General features: G+C 40.6%; 1 protein-coding gene across 5 annotated transcripts in view; it reads right to left on the minus strand.

The window, feature by feature from the left end:
- SDSL (serine dehydratase like) overlaps positions 1–20094 on the minus strand; it is a 74178-nt gene that overhangs the window by 17877 nt on the left and 36207 nt on the right. For 3 of the 5 annotated variants that reach the window (XM_056528771.1, XM_056528770.1, XM_056528772.1), the window contains exons 2-4: positions 8098–8217; positions 932–1016; positions 629–805 (exon numbers count right to left, since the gene is read on the minus strand). In XM_056528771.1, the coding sequence (XP_056384746.1) occupies positions 629–787 (159 nt within the window). In that variant the 5' untranslated portion in view covers positions 788–805; positions 932–1016; positions 8098–8217. The remainder of the gene's footprint in view (positions 1–628; positions 806–931; positions 1017–8097; positions 8218–20094) is intronic. The other 2 variants (XM_056528774.1, XM_056528773.1) reach the window with 1 other exon arrangement.

Here is a 20094-nt window from a genome sequence, read left to right on the forward strand (position 1 = left end):
AAGATGAATGGCATAAACTGCTATAAAAATACCAAACACCAGAACTGCCGTTTTTGCCAATTTATACACTGCAAAAAATAAAAATAAAATACAAAGTAATCAAAAAGTCCCATCTAAACAAAAATGGTACAGATAAAAACTTCAGATCATGGTGCAAAAAATAAGCCCTATATACAAAAAAAAAGTTATAGTGGGCAGAATTGAACAATTTTAAGTATACTCATTTTCTTACAAAATTTTTACATTTTTTGAAACGTAGCAAAATAAAACAAACTGGACATAATTGTAATCTTATGGACTTAAAATATTAAGAAAACATTTAATTTTAACTGCATAGAAACGACCTTGCCCTTCTCAAAAAAAATATAAAAAAATTTGCTACGTTTTTTAATTTTTTTATTTCCCACAAACAATTTTTCTTTTTCACTTTGTCTTAGATTATGTGGTAAAATGAGAATAGTGAAAGTACAATTGGTCCCACATAAAACAAACCCTCAAATGGCCCTTCAGTGCGTTTCTGGTTTTGAAGCTCAGCCAAGTAAATGCAATACTAGACAGACAACCTCTTAAAATAAAACAATACAACACCACATCAGAACCAGCATGAGGCTTTTGTAAACCATTTTACCTCCTGACAGAAGTGTCCTATACCACGTATCTTGAAGGACCCCAAGGGTTGAATGTTTTCCAGTTTCATCAGGACCGTGGTACCAGCATGCTTGGAGAGAGCTAAACTTTCCTTTAGTGGGCTAACAATGTGAAGAGGGATTACTTCTCGGGAATCCATTACTTCTGAGAATAATATCTGTTATTAAAGGTGATACAAGAAATGAAAGATTAACTAGAAACTTAATAATTACAACCAATAAAATACATTTACCCCCACAGAATGGTGTAACACTGATTGTCATCCTTCCAAGACTTTACTTACTTTGTCTTATTACCATCTACAATGGATTCTCAAAGTCTTCAGATCCTTTCACTTTTTTCCCATTTAGTTATGTTATGGCCTTGTGCTAAAATAAGAAAAAAAAAATGTTTTCCTCAATCATTCTGCACTCAATACTCCATAAGTGAAAAAAGAATTTTGCAAATAATTGCTAATTTATGGGGAAATAAATGGAGTGCTGCAGTGATGGTTGACCTCCTCCCATCAGTACACAGCATCTTTGGAGCTCAGCCAGAGTGACCATTGGGTTCTTGGAGACCTTACATAGACAGGAGTGAGACTGTCCCATCAACTGAATTTACCATAGGTGCCTCTTTTAGTTCTTCCTTTTTCATAAATGTGCAAACATTTTAAAATTCAGTTTTTACATTATCATTATGGGGTCTTCAGTGCAAATTGATTGGAAAAACCTTGAGCGCAATGTCTCAAAAACAATATGCATTGTCTATGAGTATTATGTAGGTAGGAAACCTTCTACTTTACTTTGCTTCCCTATTAGCTGTGTAAGAATTTCAAAAATAAAACATTTCTGAGGTGCCTCAGATTGTATACAGCACCACAAAATGGCCTTCATTTAAATAAAAAATAAAGACCATTTTCTGTGTGATGCCAAATAGATTTCCAGTTTATCTGTGTGTGTATATAAATATATATATATATATATATATATATCATAAAAAAAAAAGTGTGTACCCCTTCTGCAAGCCACTCCCCCAATCTCTTCATCACAGCTCTGCCCCACATGAGGACAGTATGTGAGGTCGGGATAAGAGGACGTGATATGAGGTTGGAATATAAGCATGGGATATGAGAGCATCTTCATATGTTGCTTTTCCTCTTCCATAAAGTTTGGATAGGAAGACCAGGCAATGCAAGGTACTCTGCTAGTGTTATACTCTGTTACGCCTTTGCGTCCTGGTACTTAAGGACCAAGGGCGTACCTGTATGCCCTGAATCCTTAAGCAGCTTTGAAGCGAACCCAGGAGCTGCGCTCACTTCAGAACAGTGAGTGTCGGCTACTATTAGTAGCCAGACACTTACTGCTAATGATAGGCAGCAGCAATGATTTCCCTAGTAGAATCCCATAGTCATGTTTAAAGTTTAAAGGGGTACTCCACCCCTAGAGATCTTATCCCCTATCCAAAGGATAGGGGATAAGATGTCAGATCGCCGGGGTCCCGCTGCTGGGGACCCCCGGGATCGCTGCTGCGGCACCGTGCTTTTATTACTACACAGAGCGAGTTCGCGCTGTGCGTAATGACAGGCGATACAGGGGATGGAGCAGCGTGATGTCATGGCTCCGCCCCTCATGACATCATGGCCCGCCCCCTTAATGCAAGTCTATGGCAGGGGGTGTGCCGACCGCCACGCCCCCTTTCAGACTTGTATTGAGGGGGCGGGTTGTGACATCACGAGGGGCGGGGCCGTGACGTAACAATGCTCCAGCCCCTGTATCGCCCGTCATTATGCACAGAGCAAACTCGCTCTGTGCAGTACTGATAGCGCGGTGCCACAGCGGCAATCCCAGGGGTCCCCAGCAGCGGGACACCCGGCGATCTGACATCTTATCCCCTATCCTTTGGATAGGGGATAAGATGTCTAGGGGCGGAGTATCCCTTTATGCTTACAATCAAGTTTTTATACCCTTAGCTGAATGGCAGCAGTTTTTCCAATGGTTTACAGCTTCAGTCTTGAACTATTGACCCTCCATACCCTTCCCTTATACAAGTGTCTCTAGTCCTGCAAAAAACATATTTCCTTAATCCCTTATCAGTGAGCGGCTAGGTTACCCATGGGTTCCCTGTAACAGCAGAACACAACACTATGGAAAGTATAAGTATTGCCGCTCCTAATTGTGCGTTGTGTGCCATATAGTAGAGCACATGAAAAGCATGCTTCTTCACGGTCACTTAACGTGTTCGTTTTGCGGTTACATGAGGCACTGCATGCAGTGGTCTTTATTCTTACAGTAGAGAAGTCATTAATTATAATTTTTTGTGAATTGGGACATTTAAACTTTTATTTGTTATTTTATTTTTATTTTATTCCAATCTAAATTTAGTAGGAGTCGGTGCATTGTTTGCCGACTCCGACCCCAGGTACCCAAAATTTCGTCCGACACCTCGACTCTGACTCCACAGCCCTTGTTATAGGCATAGCATTATGCAGTAAATGCAATCTAATGATTGCATATAAAAGTCCCACACGGTAAACGGCGTAAATGTAAAAAAATATCAAATGCAAAAAAAACTAATTTTTAATCACATCATATGTCAGAAAAAAAATTATAAAACGCGATAAAAAAAAGTCACATCAAAGCAAAAATGGTACAGCTGAAAATGAAAGATCACGATGCAAAAAAAATGAGCCCTCATCGATCCCTGTATACGGAAAAATAAAAAAGTTATAGGGGTCAGAAAAGGGCAATTATATGTATATGAATTTTGTTAAAAAAGTAGTACCATAATAAAAAAAACTATATCAATTGGGTATCATTTTAATCATATTGACCTACAGAATAAAGATAATGTATTATTTTTAACATAAGGTGCACTGCATAAAAACTAAACCCCCTAAAAGTAGCAAAATTGCAGTTTTCTTATCAATTTCCACCTGCATATAAACATTTTTTGGTTTCATGGTACATCTTATGGTAAAATAAAAGTTGTCATTACAAAGTACAATTGGTCGGGCAAAAAAACAGCCCTCATATGGGCCCTGTAGGTGAATAAATAAAAGAGTTAGGGATTTTAAAATGAGAGGAGGAAAAAACAAAAATGCAGAAATGAAAATTGGTCAAAACGGGCCATGTCCTTAAAAGGGTACTCCGGTGGAAAACTTTTTCTTTTTTAAATCAACTGATGCCAGAAAGATAAACACATTTGTAAATTATCTAAACTTCCCGATCCAAGGATATTGAAGAAAAACCGTCACTCACCCTTCTTCTCTTAAATTTTCTTTCTTTATTGCAAAATACTCACAGGTAAAAACGTAGATGGGGGAGAGGGATCGACAAGGTGGGGTACACAAACAGGCGACAGATTCTGTTTCACTCGGCTGGCGAGCTTCCTCTGGCCATGCAGGTCTGGAGACTGAACTGGTTCTTATACAGGTGAGAGGTGGACCTAGACTGATCCAACCTGCCCACCTTTGTATTTTACTTCTACCAAATTTGTAAATTACTTCTATTAAAAAACTCTAAATCCTTCCAGTATTTATTAGCTGCTAAATACTGCTTTCTTTTTGGAACACAGTGCTTTCTGCTGACATCACGAGCACAGTGCTCTCTGCTGACATCTCTGTCCATTTTAGGAACTGTCCAGAGCAGCATATGTTTGCTATGGGGATTTTATCCTACTCTGGACAGTTCTAAAAATGGACAGAGATATCAGCAGAGAGCACTGTGCTTGTGATTTCAGCAGAGAGCTCTGTGTTCCAAAAAGAAAATAATTTCCTCTGTCGTATTCAGCAGCTAATAAGTACTGGGAGGATTAAGATTTTTTTTTAATAGAGGTAATTTACTAATCTGTTTAACTTTCTGGCACCAGTTGATTTAAACATTTTTTAATAAATTTCCACCGGAGTATCCCTTTAAGGGGATACAAAATATCAAATATCACTGAAAAGATAACCTGATAGAGCAGTGTTTCCTAATCAGTGTGCCTCCAGCTGTTGCACAATTACAACTACCACCAAGCCTTGGACTGTACAGCTGGAGGCACACTGGTTGGGAAACACGGCGATGTACAGCATAGTTCACATTGTGGGTATTTTTATGCTACTTATTTGAAATACATGGTGTGATATGTCACTTCTTTGATGTGTGCTCTGTATGTACTATATAAAAAAAATCCTTCAAAGAAAACATTAAAATATCCTTCAAATGTGCATTAAAAAGGTCCATTAAAAAAAAGTAAAAAATACATGTGTATTTTGACACTGTTTTTAATGGAAATACACATCAAAATACAAATATATTTTTTCAGCCTCCGTATATATGCCATGTGAAAACACGCCTAAAGAACAGATATTCAATTGTATATACTATTTCATTGTCATATGTTTATATATCTGTATGAAACTGGAGACATATAGAGGGTACAGTAAGAGCCCATACACTTGTGCATTAGGCCTGACACTGAGAATTTAGTATTAATAATTTATTTTAGGGTACATTCACATGGGCGTATTTCCTTTCAAACACTCAGCGTGTTTCTGCTGCTAGTTTGAAAGGGGCGGGCTCACCGCAGGCTGTCCGTGGCAGATTTTTTGGCAGCGGAATCTCTGCTGCGGACAATCTGCTGCAGACCCCGTTGAAGTCAATAGGGTCTGCGGCAGATTTTCAACAGCAGAGATTCCGCTGCTGAAAATCTGCTGTGGAAAGCCTATAGAGGGCCCATCCCTTTAACACTCGCAGTGCGAAATACGCTGCGATTTTGAAAGGAAATACGCCCGTGTGAATGAGCCCTTAGGCCAGGTTCACACTTTGGAATTTTCCAGCTGGACAAAATTTTGCCAGAGATTCTGAGTGTGGCCAGTGACAACTGAATCAGTCGGCTCTAGAACTGCGCAGACATTGCCGTCTCCATAGACGGCAATATCTGTGGAGTGTAAATCCGCCAGGACATTGAACAAGTTCTAGCAGAATTCTTCAAGCGGATGTTACAGGCGGAAAGTCTGCCTCGAAAACTCTGCAGTGTGTACTGTGTAGCGGAATCCCATTGCCAGCAATTGGACTGTGATGCACCGGAATTTCTGAGTGAAATTTCAAAAGGAAATTCCGCGTGGAAATTCCCTAGTGTGAACTCAGTCTTAGGTAGTCTATCACAAGCCTCTCTACCCTATGACTTTTCTATGACTGTGCAGTAGTCCACAACACTTGATAAATCTCCTACCATTAGGTATGCCAGATTATAAGAATTCTATTGGACTATTAACACAAGAATATATCAGAATGTCACATCAGCGTCAATATTTTCCCTTTTCATTTTCAGACATATAAGCCTAACAACAGATATACCTACATTATTTGGTACATTCAAAAAATTTAAGATAATAAGCAAATACCTGCTACAAACTCATGATGCAAATTAAGGTGCATTCACATCATGATTTTGCTATACAGTACTGCATAGGAAAACCGTATACAACTGTATGGAAAGCCATATACATAGACTTCCCCAGCAAAAATGTATGCAACAAGATGCAAGTTTTTTGGTCTTGTACGGTTTTGTGTTTTTTTTTTTTTTTACCGTACACAAAACTGCAGTCTACAGGGGCATTCACATCACGATTTTGTCATAATGTTTTGCATCTTTCTTTCTCTTTTTTTTTTTTGCAGAATGTATCCCCTAAACACTAACAAAACTGTATGCAAACGTATGCTCTGAAATGAAACTACGGTTTGGGTTTAGATGTCAGGTTGCATCAGTTTTTGCAATAGCAAATGTATACTTTTTTTTTATTTTTTTTATTAAAGGGGTATTCCAGGAATTTTTTTTATGTGACTATGCTACAGGGGCTGTAAAATTAGTGTAGTTCATAATAGTGTCTGTACCTGTGTGTGACAGTTTTCTCACAATTCTTATGTGATTTTCACCCCAATATTTATTTTTACCAACATACAAAATGACTGTTGTCTCAGATTTTTCCCAGGTTGCAATGCGGCCGAGACCTGACTCACTAGTCAGCTGATGACAGGGAGCCTGTCTGCTTCAATGGGTGGAGCGATCGCTTGGTGGGAGAGAGATCAATCTGCAACTAATGCAACAGCTGTAGGCACCCTGATTGAAAACCACAGGTCTTTTGAATGGATGCAGCTCATTTATGTTTCAATGGGTGGGGTGGCTGATGTGTGGTTGGGGGGGAAATGGAATAGTGAGATTTGTAGTAAAAAAAAGAAAAGTCAAACAGGAAATACGAGTTCACAAAAAGCTAGCCCCAGTGTTACGGTAATCTCACAACATAGCCATTTAGCCCCATAGACAAGCGCAGATCCCTCCTAAGCATGTCCATTACTGCCTGCCAGGTACGTACTAAAATCACCTTATGGTGGATAACCCCTTTAACACTTGAGTGCAATAAAGTTCCAATTGTTTTATTGAAATTACAAGGAAAGTAGGTGTGGTTTGCCATGTACAAAAAAAAAACGTATCCCAAAAACCATATGGCACTGTAGACACATCCGTTTTTCATTGACTTCAATGTTTAAAAAAAAGTATACTGTTCGTATACAGGTTTTAAACAGGACGCATAGTAGACTGCAGTTTTGTGTACGGTAAAAAAAACTAAACACAAAACCGTACACAACAAAAAGTGTACATAGCCGGATGTATCTTGCTGCATATGTTTTTGCATGGGAGGTCTATGTATGTGGTTTTCCATACGGTTGTATACGGTTTTCCTATACAAAACAGTATACGGGAACTGTATAGCAAAACCGTGATGTGAATGCACTATTTCCCCCTCAGATACCATGTGCATGCATTAGAAAGCTAAATTGTATCCACATAGACTTCCCATGCAAAAATGTATGCAACAAGATGCAAGTTTTTGGTTGTGTACGGTTTTGCGTGTGTTTTTTTTTACCGTACACAAAACTGCAGTCTACGGGGGCATTCACATCACGATTTTGCCATATTGTTTTGCATCAGTTTTTTTTTTTTTTTGCAGAACGTATCCCCTAAACACTGCAAAACTGTATGCAAACGTATGCTCTGAAATGAAACTACGTTACCACGTGCATGCATTACAAAGCTAAATTGGATCAAAAGTGTTCACCTGTTATCTATTCAATCAAACAATATTATACAACTAGAATTCTTGTCTTGGCTGACACATTACAACTCTCTATTCCGGTTATATCTGTGGATAATATAGTGTTATGTACCATTTATTCTCTGGTCTCACAAGAGTGGAGCTTAGGGTTAAATGAAAAGTTACCTCACACATTATGTGAAGACCAGCCAGAAGATGTTAGGATTAGTATGTGTAGTGCGTCACAGTGTAGTGTCATATATGTGAGTATTTTTACTTTACTACGGACATTGCAGAATGTTTACAACTATTTTCTCTGCTTTGTTCGTATAAAGAAGTATACAGAATCTATACACAGGCAGTTACTAGTCCCCAGTTCTCATTTACCATACCTTAGCTATACGCCACCATCTGTAGGATTAACTTCTTGCTTCTAACCCCGGTCAAGGTCCTGTAGGGTGTGCCAGCTTAAGGAGGGAGGGAGCTTCAAGTTTACTGGAATGGCTTTGTTACTGAAAGAACAGAGGGTTTGTTTACAGATCTACCTAATAGATACATGTGAAATCTCTATAGAAAACAGCTCGACATTTTATTTCATAGGAATTTAAGAAATCTGCATATTACAGCACAAGTTCTGCTACAATACAACACACTGAGCAATACTGGATATTTTAGTTTTTGCAGGTTGAGAAGATTGTTGATCTTGTTGGGTCCTCTGATTCCCTAAAAAAGCTGCATTGGCATTATGTCCTATAGTATGTGTTGATGCAGCATGTGTGTCATTATGGTTGTGTCATTCAGCCCTCGCATGGACTTTTGTGCTCATTTCAGCCAGGAGCTGAGTACTTATCTCTATTCTGCAGAGTCAGGACCTTATGATTAACAGAAGATTGTGTAACATACTGACCTGAAAGTAATCTTCCTGCATGTACAGTACATTCTGGTAAGGATTAACTAGAATATATGTCCTATATAAAATCCATGTTATATTTACAGTTTACTAGTCTTAGATTTCAGGTATATTTTAGGATATTATTTATATGATCCAGCCAAACTACCATATACAGTAAAATACATTAGATTCTGGGATATGGCTTCATTTAGTTATGCAATTAACTTCCTTATAAAATGCTAACAGCACCATAGTAAGATTGCTATTAGGTTTCTTAAATATGAATTAAAGGGTTAATTCTAAGCCAGTGTATTGATTTCATTTACCATAAATCTAATCTGAAAAGTGGAGACAACATACAATGTGCCCATAAACTAATTGTCATAAACGGAACTAAAGGAAATGAGAGAAAAAAGCTATGCACTTACAAAGCAATAAGCTGCATAAGGAGCGCCGCGTCTTGCACAAAAAACATGTACAATGTTGAAGGACAACACTGAAATGCAACTACGAGCAAATAATACATCCAGACAGCATTACACATCCTCTGCTTAGGACTGTTGTTGTTCTGCCCTGTCTTCATTTCATTTTAACAAATTGCTGTTTCCTGATAGATGTCATGGCACAGACATAGGCGTGCGCAGCCTATTGCATTAGGGTGTGCACCCTAAAGCACAAAATCACGCCACGTGCGTGCGTATATATACAGTGACCCCCCGACCTACGATGGCCCCGACATATGATCATTTCAACATGAGAGACCATCGCATGTTGAAGGCAGCATCAACATACGATGCTTTTGTATGTCGGGGCCATCGCATAAACGGCAATCCGGCAGCGCAGACTGCTGGGTGTTGTAGTTTTGCAACATCTGGAGGTCCGCAGGTTGTAGACCACTGTTCTATACTTTCCATTGCACGGATCCCTCAACATACGATGGTTTCAACAAACGATGGTTCATTTGGAACAGATTACTATCGTATGTTGAGGGACCACTGTATATATGTATATATATATATATATATATATATATATATATATATATATCACACACACTCTTGCTTGCATGCCCACATACATAAACAGACCTGCACAATTTGCTTATGCTCTCTATGTGAATTGCACTCAGTAAACCAGCCCAGGTAAGGTGCTCTGTGTGAACAATATGTAGTATTGGTAAGTTTAAAACAATAAATTAGAACAATCTGTATTTGAATCTAAACTATCAGTAGGTAGCCATTTGCCCCTTGAATATGTGACACAGATGAGGTTGAACGAATGAGTAAATGAAATAAAAATGCAGCAATAAGGAAGAAGAAATAAACTCTTAGGGGGGAATTTATCATTGTATATAGAGCTGTTTTGTGTCTAATTTGCGCAAGTGTTTTTTTTTGCGCAAATTTGGATAGAATCTTTCATCCCCTTGTCTACGGTTAAGTTTACCATAGAGCACTTTCTACTGTAGAATGGAATTTACTGATTGCGGGGGAGGGGGGGGGGGTTTGCGCCAAAGAAATGCGCTAAAGGCATTTTCTTGTGCAAATATACACCACCTCGGAGGACACGATAAAAAGTACAAACCACAGTGCAAAATACAGAAAAATAAAAGAATTATAGGGATCAGAATAGTACAATTTTATATTTTTGCATAGTTCCCCCACATTAGGTTGGCAGCATAGTTCCCCCACATTAGGTTGTAGTTCCCCCACATTAGGTTGGCAGTATAGTTCCCCCACATTAGGTTGTATTTCCCTCACATTAGATTGGCAGCACAGTTCCCCCACATTAGGCTGGCAATATAAGTCCCCCCACTTTAGGTTGTAGTTCCCCCACATTCGTTTGGCTGTGTAGTTCCCCCACATTAGGTTGTCAGTATAGTTCCCCCACATTAGGCTGGCAGTATAAGTTCCCCCACATTAGGCTGGCAGTATAGTTACCTCACATTTGGTTGGCAGTATAGTTCCCCCACATTAGGTTAGCAGTATAGTTCCCCCACATTAGATGCAGTATAGTTCCCCTACATTAGGTGCAGTATAGTTCACCACATTAGGTGCAGTATAGTTCCCCCACATTAGGTTGGCAGTATAGTTCCCCCACATTAAGTTGGCAGTATAATTCCCCCACATTAGGTTGGCAGCATAGTTCTCCCACATTAGGTGCAGTATAGTTCTCCCCACATTAGGTGCAGTATAGTTCCCCCACATTAGGTGCAGTATAGTTCCACCACATTAGATGCAGTATAGTTCCCCACATTAGGTGCAGTATAGTTCCCCCACATTAGGTGCAGTATAGCTCCCCCACAGACATACAGCCTTCAGCCATATACAGTGTATGGCTGGAGGCTGTATGACTGTGTACGGCCCCACTTCAGTGTTCCATCCACCGCTTCTCCAGTCCGGGGTCACAATCTACTGCTATGGCCATAGCTATATGCTATAGGCCATAGCAGTAGGTCCAGGGACCGGAGGAGCGGTGGTCGGAGCACTGAAGATGACATGCAGGTAACTTACCATGCCTGCGCATCCTCCTCTTCGATGCTCTGATACTCCACTCCTCCGTTCCTATGGGCGTACGCACGGAACGTCAGTGATGTCCCTGCGTGCGCTACCTCCCGGCGGTCCCTGCGTTTTGTAAAGTTAAAGCGGGGCCGCAGAAAGGTAACCGGGACATCCTTGTGTCCCAAAAAGACGGGGCCCCCTCTGGGCTGCTCAGTGGCGGTTCCCCCCCTGGATCCGCCACTGAGCAGCCCGCACAGCTGCAGCATGGAGGTGATAGAGCCTCAAGTTTGAGGCTTGATTAGGGTGTGCCCAGGCACACCCGGCACACCCCGTGCACACGCCTATGGGCACAGATGAAGCTTTGTATGGGAGCATAGATGGAACAACTAAATAAAGAAAGTACAATAATAGATCTTAACAACATTGCTTCGTTTGATTCCTAACATATTTGTAATTCACCTCATTAACCTAAAAGAAGTCCTTACCTCAGAAAAACAACTCTTTCCTCTTGGACAGCCAGTGTCTTCCCTCCCTGCATTCTGCTATCCACTGCCTGTTGTCAGGGTATTTCTGTCTCTAGTAACTGAGAGACCCAGGACAAAACACAGAAAGTGGAAACAGGACATAGAATCTACTACTGTATTTGCAGGAGTGGGAGAGAGCCTTAGAAAGCCTGGACTGTGTACCTACAAGTTGAGCTAGTCTGCCTGCTGAAGATGATTTACACTGTTCCTAGAAGGAGATCACTTATCTCTCAGAACCCACAAAGCTCAGGGCAGGTGTCCCTTGTGTAGTGTAATCCCTTAATTGCTGCTACTGTTTCTGCTCACATAACACCTTGCAAACCCTGTGCATCAGCAGTCCCCTTCTCTATCTACAAGCTATTTTGTACTGTACAGTGTAATTCATCAGCCCAGCAGAGTGCCAACCTGTTCAGTGCACTCACCAGCATTAATTCATGGCATAGCAGTAAGGACTCAGTGATGTGCTATACTGTACTTTAATTACCTAGAGAAGTAAGAGAGAAAAACTCTTGTGTGTGCTACTGACAAACTTTGGTCCCACCACCTGGAACAGCTAGAATAAGAAATACCTGTGCACATTAGGAAGATCACCTTGTAACCACTCTGAGGGTTGATCGAACAAACCCCGGCAGGTTTTTTAAAATCTTTTGAAATACCAAGTATGCTTTAAATAACCACTATACTTTAAACAAACTTTGAATAAATCAATAGTACAAGAAAAATTGTTACATATCTTATCAGAGAAAAACAAATGCCTCTTTATTCTCTTATCAGACTGCATTCCTGCTCCTCCCTTTTGCCTAAACTCATCATTCACTCTAAATAACAGCTCAAGATGGATGAGCTCACTGAGGAATTATGATACATGCTGCCTATATCTGGGGCAAAAATTCAATCTGCTGCCCCCAACAATCTGAAAAAGAAAACCTCACTATAGTGTAAAAACAATTTTTCAATGCAATAGAGGCATGTTGAAAACTTTGATCGGTGAAGGTATGTGTGCAACACGCTGCTCTCTCTGCTCATTCTTATGATCAGTTGAGTCTGAACCCCAAGACCCTGAAACTTTGGACATGTTTCTGTGATATGTTAAAAGGTTTTTTTTTCATGACAGATACACTCCAACCTTGCATTTTAGTCCCACTAAAACCAGTAAATGTTCATAAATATGAAAAACGTAGTTCCTTTTAGAATGTCGTTAAACCCAGCCTTTTTTAGGCAAAAACACCAGAATTTGCAAACAAGCCATTTTTTGGCTTGATTTTTTTTCAATCAATACATTTTAACAATTTTCAACACACAGAGATAGAAACACAACCCCCCATACCTCAGAACTGCCCCCCCATCACCACCAGTCAAACTGTCCAAAGTCTACCAAGAGTCTAAGTCCATATGTGTCAATCTCCAGAATGGTCAGAAGCCTGGCAGATAATATTAACACCCCAATTATAAAATAAACAAGAATTCAAATGTACAAATAAGTTAGCACATATAACATCATATCAGAAACTCAGGGCAGGAATAACCCCTAGATATAATAAAACATCATTCAATGCTGAACACTAGATTACTCATAAGTGCTTGGGGAATGCTCACTTTTAGATGTAAATGTGGTGGACCACGGATGTATGGCGGCACCATGGGTGTAGCGGTGTAGGTAGTGGGTCAGATGGTATTAACCCCGGGGGGCAAGATGTTATTAACCCCTAGTGTTCGTGACGCCAGAGTGGTTTTTGTACCGGAACCACAAGAACGGTATCTCCGCTATTCCAATGGCTAGTTAAGGAAAGGAGAGTCCAAAACCAATTATGGTTTAACAGAGGCTTTACTGAGTTAAGACAGATGGAATTATCTTCACAGATAGGCCAGATTCCATGAGAGGTGGCCAGGAACTCAGAAGAGCTCGCAGCTTTCTGGGACCAATTATACTTGTAATAGTCTTGAGACAATTATCTTGATACTTGACTATATGCAGGACTTGACTACTTGTAGTGACAGCAGACATAGACTTTTGACTTACTGGAATGACTGTAGCTTTGTGGCCTTCCAGGTAGCTGATCATTTGCACTGAGATCACTGGTGTTAACTGTTCCTCAGCAAAGATCATAAGAGAAGAGCATGAATTGTAATGGCTGCCCCTTTATGGACTAAGGCCCATTGGTCAAACTGTGGGTCATAGGTTAAGCTGGTGCTCTCTGGGAGAACAAGTGACAACAAATCATGTGACTGCATAACATAACATGTGACAGACTTACAGGTCCTTGAGACAACCTCTCACATGTCCTCTGCTCTATCTATACATTAGGATCCTGTCTATACATTAAAGCATGATACACAACATTCTGGAAACAATAGGGGGAGACCCTGCAGGGGAGCCCCAGGTCATTGAGGGTCTCAACCTGACAGGGCCTAAAGGTAGTACAGGACCATGTCCTGTACTGGGACATTACATAAATATGTATGTAATATACTTCCACTGTACAGTGGTACACAGGGTGCCTTATATGGTGTCTTTTTGTTATTATTATATTAACTATGTAATAGAATATAGGTTGCTCTGACATAGGAAAAAAATTTCGCACACGCATACATATGGATTTCCACTGATAAGTACTAAAGCAAACAATGGGACAGTCCAATGAAATTCCGTTATAGCTTCAAGCAGAGAGAGTGATTCTTTGTCAACATCATGGGTTAGTTAATTGGTTTACCAATGAGAACTCTAGCCAAAATTAACTTATCCACAGGATAGGGATAAGTATCTGGGAATAAGTGGCTGGAAACACTGCTGTAAAAAAAGAGTTATCCAAACACTGTACCTCCAACTATTCCAAAACTACTTGTCTCAACATTACAGGACTGCCTAAGGATGACACACATGAATGACAGAGAAACATACAGAACAGATAGAAAATGTATGCATAAAAAACTACTGTACTTTTAGGAAGATCTAAGTTACACTCACCATATTGTCTTGTCTCCAATAATCATTTCTCCTCTCTGTATAACATGTACACCATAAAACCAGAGAGGAAATGGTTACAGAGCAGGGCTGCCAGACTCGCTCAGAGAGCAGTGAGTCCGCAGAGTAAGGGAGGGGGTGGGGTCATGTACAGTGCAGGCAAGAAAGGGACACGCCCCCTCCACAAGAGAGCATGAAAAAGACAATGAGCAGGTCTATGTTATATTTTTTAGTGAAATGTGGGTGTAAGAGGCATTAAAATTATATGTACATGATCAGGATGATGTACTGAGTAACACATTTTTTATTTTTTTTTTGTGGGATCTGACACAAAATAGTGTAGCCTGTTTTGGCCTTAATGACCAGGCCAACTTTTATTTTTACGTTAATTTTTTTCCTTGGACATAACGATTTTTCCTTCTACAGAGCCATATAGGGGGGCTTGATTTTTACGTTACCAATTAAACATTGTAATATCACCTTTCATTTTACTATAAAATGTACAGTGCAAAAAATATATATATATATTTGTGAGGGGAAATTGAAAAATAACAGCAATTTTGCAACTTTTGGGAAGTTTATTTCTATACAGTGCCTTTAAAGTACATTACAATTACAACAATACCCAATTCATATAGGTTTTGTTTGACCTCAAATTCAGACTCAGCTCCTGCAGAATATTGAGGAAGAAGAAGACTTGGAATATTTGTTAAGGAGGTAACTGGAGTTTGTAGGAAACTGGATTAATTCTCTTCAGGAACTTGAACAGCCCAAGGAACTATGAAGCAAATTTATAACTGGGATGTTTATACCAATTTTCTTGGAGGATAGTCAAACTCTCTCTTTAGAAGAGAGCATTCGCTTGATGTTGGCATTCTTTTACATATGTTTAACAGCCTGTAAGAAAGATGACTTAATCTTCTGCCATATGTGTATAAAGTCTGTATATGAAAAATTAGCCGCAGGTACCTCCAAGGATACAGGAAGAGGCATGCAAGGGTGTTGTCCATAGATTATGTGAAATGGTGAGATTTCATTGGATTCCCATGGAAGAAGATTCACCCAGTCATTTAACCTCTTGAGCCTTGACAAAGCCGGTATACCGGCAAAAACATAATCTATGTGCACTTTTAAATAGTGTCTGTTACTTAATGTGCAGGGAAAAAGTCTCTATGTGGTGTATGCATTAATATAGTCTAATTTATGGTCACTATACCGACAGTAGCAGTTGCAAAGATAGCATACATATAGTGGCTCAAGCATGTTCTAAGTGGCCAATAAGTCCAAATGTCCATATTAAAGTTTCCATAAATAGGCAGAATCTGGAAATGTACTATAAAGTCATAAAAATCTGCACATAAGTGACAAGCTGTGTTTTTAAAGTTACCCTGACAATGCTGACATCTAGTGGTTTGTCCTTATAATTCATTTATTTTTAACACTAAGACAAGTAAAAAGGTTTTAGGTGGGTCTCTAGTTTAGGGTTTCCCCACAGGGGGTTATCACTATAAGGTTGTTTGTGTTTGCCCCAAGACTTCTCAGGTAATTGTGTTGTAGATTCCCCCAATCATCATTTTGGGCAGAAATGAAGTGATACAGATACTGAAGTCCTCTAGGACCCTATTTACATGTTCCATTGGTCTGTGGGTGATACCTGGAAAAGTAATCCATCTTGATTTCAAGTAGATTGCTGCATGCCCTCCAAAACATGGATGTACACTATATACAATGATGAGAGACTATGTGACAGGGTAGGCTCAACTTTGTTAACCCTTTTGCTGCCAAGGACTAAAATACAATATATGAAAACACTACAGCTTGAGGGTGTATTCACATGTTCAGTATCATGCGCATATTTGGTGCGCAGGATTTGAAGCTGCAGATTTTATGTAGCAGATTTCGATGTATACTAAATGACTGAACACGGCTTCAAATCTGCAGCTTCAAATATTCACTGCATACTGTATGCAGATCTACAATAATTGTCAGATCTGATGACTGTGGGGGCCATTGGGGTCAGTGAACTCATTGTCATGTTCAAGAAACCAGTTTGGGATGGTGTGAGGTTTGTGACATGGTGTATTATTCTGCTGGAAGTAGCCATCAAATGATGGGTCCACTGTGGTCATAAAGAGATGGACATGGTCAGTAACAATATGCAGGTAGCCTGTTGCATTTAAAATATGCTCAATTAGTACTATGGGGCCCAAAGAAAATACCCCCACACCTTTATACAACCAGCCTGAACCCAGGGCCGGCCTTAGGTGTTCAGGTGCCCTGTGCAAGCTAACCTTGTGGCGCCCTCCTCCCCCCCTATTACCCCATAAACATACACAAAGAGGAAAAAAATCTTTGTAACAAATATTTTCACCAGTCCCCCTTAAGCAGACTCAGACCCCCCCCCCCATTCAACAGTCCCATGTTCTTATTACTCAATCCTCTGTCACTCATAATCAGACCATCTCCCCCCCCCCCTTCACCCCTTAATCAGACCCTACCCCCTCCACCAGTCCCCCTTAATCAGACTTAGGTTGGCAGTATACGTCCCCGCACATTAGGTTGGCAGTATAAGTCCCCCACATTAGGTTGGCAGTATAAGTCCCCGCACATTAGGTTGGCAGTATAAGTCCCCGCACATTAGGTTGGCAGTATAAGTCCCCGCACATTAGGTTGGCAGTATAAGTCCCCCCACATTAGGTTGGCAGTACAATTCCCCCACATTAGGTGCGGTACAGTTCCCCTATAGACATACAGCCTTCAGCCATATAGTGTATGGCTGGAGGCTATATGCCTGTTTATTGCCCCACTTCAGTGTTCCGACCACCGCTCCTCCGGGCCGGGGACCAGGGTCACGATCTTCTGCTAAGGCCTATGGGCCATAGCAGTAGGTCCTGGGACCGGGGAGCGGAGGTCGGAACACTGAAGATGACGTGCCGCTGGTGACTTACCATGCGCGCACGTCCTCCTCGATGCTCTGCTTTTCTCCTATGGGCACACACACGGGACGTCAGTGACGTCCTTGCGTGCGCTACCTCCCGGCGGCCCCTGCATTTTTAAAGTTAACCTGGGGGGCGCCGCAGAGAGGTAACCGCCGGGACATCCTTGTGTCCTGAAAAGATTTTTCGGGACACAGGGATGTCCAGAATGTGACGGGGGCTGCGAGCTGTGTCGGCCGCCCGGCGCCCCTGTTGCTATGGTGCCCTGTGCGGCCGCACAGCTCGCACACACCAAAGGCCGGCCCTGCCTGAACCTTACACAACAGGATGGATCTGTGCTTTCATGTTTATGCCAAATTCTGAACCCGCAATCTGAATGTTGCAGCTGGAATAGAGACTCATCAGACCAGGCAACATTCTTCCAGTCTTCTACTGTGCAATTTTGTTAAGCTTGTGCAAATTGTAACCTCAGTTTTCTCCTCTTAGCGAGCGGCATTTTGGTCTTCTGCAAAACTCTGTAAACCCTAAAGATGGTTGTGCATGAATATCGCAGTAGATCAGCAGATTCTGAAATACTCAGACCAGCCATCTGGCACCAACAACTATGCCACTTTCAAAGTCACTAAAATCCCACTGCTTTGGAATTTTGACATTTCCTTGACAACATCCACAAGTTTCCTTGACACCATCTACATACCTAAATATATTGAGTAGATGCCATGTGATTGGTTGATTGTGTAAACAAGCAATTGAACAGGTGTACCTAAAAACTGTCCAGTGAGTGTAGATGTCAACTGGAAATAAGACACCTTCCAGAAGATACCTCCATTCTTCGAGAGCCAACTTGATAGGGAGCAACTCTCTGTAACCAATAGTGTAGTTTTTCTCGGCTTATGAGAAGAGTAGAGAAACAACCACAAATGATAAACTTTACTTTGGCTCCTTTTTATTGTCTCCTGCTCCAATAGTGGAGGCACCTCTATGAAGAATTGTTTCACAACATCAGTCCTGCATCATCCAGGAGCTGCATCAAAAGAATTCTTCAACTGAACAAAGGCTGTATCCGCTTGTGGGGTCCACTTCTTGGCATCTCCCCCTTTTTTTGTATTAAAGTTAATTTACTAGGACCAAAGAAGTCCTTGATCTGTTTAACCTCTTAGGGTACGTTCACACATGCATATTTTTGCTGCACATCTGCTGTGGCAGATTTTGCAGTCTATTGACTTCAATGGGCAGCAAAATCTGCTGAAGCAGATCTGGAGCAGAAAATATGCACTTGTGAATGCATCCTTAGAGTATGTTCACACGGGCAGATCCACTTTTTACGTTGCGGATCCGACACTGAAGGACCACTACAAGATGTGCCTGCTTGGAACCGCAATACGCCGCTACGAGCAGATACATTGAAGCGATGTGCGAGATGCTCCCCCTGCTCCATGAGCTAGGCCGAAAGCTGCCGCAATGTGCGAGTATATTGGGCATGCGCGAGGCAACTCGCACTTCGCAGTGTGTCTGCTCGTAGCAGCATATAGACGCTCCGAACAGGCACATCTAAAGGCACGCTGTGGATCCTCCCATGTGAACGTACCATTAAAGATGAAGGGCATACAGGTATGCCCTTGCGTCCTGGTACTGAAGGACTAAGGGTGAACCTATAAGCCCTTCAAGTGGCTTTGAAGTGAGAGCAGGAGCTGCGCTCACTTCAGAACAGTGAGTGTCGGCTACTATCAGTAGCCAGACACCCACTGCTAATGACAGACAGCGATGATCCAGCCGCTGCCTGTCATTAACTCTTTAGACGCCATGATGAATGCAGATCACAGCGTCTAAAGTGAAAGTAAAACATCTGCAGTAACTTAGAGGGGCTCACGAAAACCCCGCGGTCAAGTGAGCTAAAATGGCGGAGGTGGGTCCCCTTACCTGCCTCCTGCTGCCAATTGCCGATTCACTGATGTATCCTGGCTTAGTCAGACTATATCAGTAGATTACCGATCACACTGTATAATGCTAAGCCATGGGCATAGCACTATACAGTAAATGCAATCTAATGATTACATTAAAAAGTCCCCTATGCGGACTAGTGTAAAAAAATAAAAAAAATTATAAAATAAAGTTTCTAAATTGATATAAAACCCCCTTCCCTAATAAAAAATGTAACTACCCTAATTTTTCCATTGTACAAAAAAAGAAAAAAAAATTACATATTTGGTATTGTCACGTGCATAAATGTTCAAAATATAAAAATATAATGTTTATGATCCCACATAGTAAACGGTATAAACGTTAAAAAAAATCTAACATCAAAAAAAACAGATTTTTAATCACATCATATATCAGAAAAATAAACATTATAAAAAGCTATCAAAAAGTCTCATTAAAACAAAGATGGTACCGATAAAAACTGCAGATCTTGGCGTATAAAATGAGCCCTCATACATCCCAGTATACAGAAAAATAAAATATATATTTAAGTTTGCATTCTTTAAAGTAGTACAATGATAGAAAAACTATATCAATTGGGTATTGTTTTAATCACATTGATCTACAGAATAAAGATAATGTATCATTTTTACCATA

Source organism: Hyla sarda, chromosome 1, assembly GCF_029499605.1.
Source record: "Hyla sarda isolate aHylSar1 chromosome 1, aHylSar1.hap1, whole genome shotgun sequence".
Classification (NCBI taxonomy): Eukaryota; Metazoa; Chordata; class Amphibia; order Anura; family Hylidae; genus Hyla; species Hyla sarda.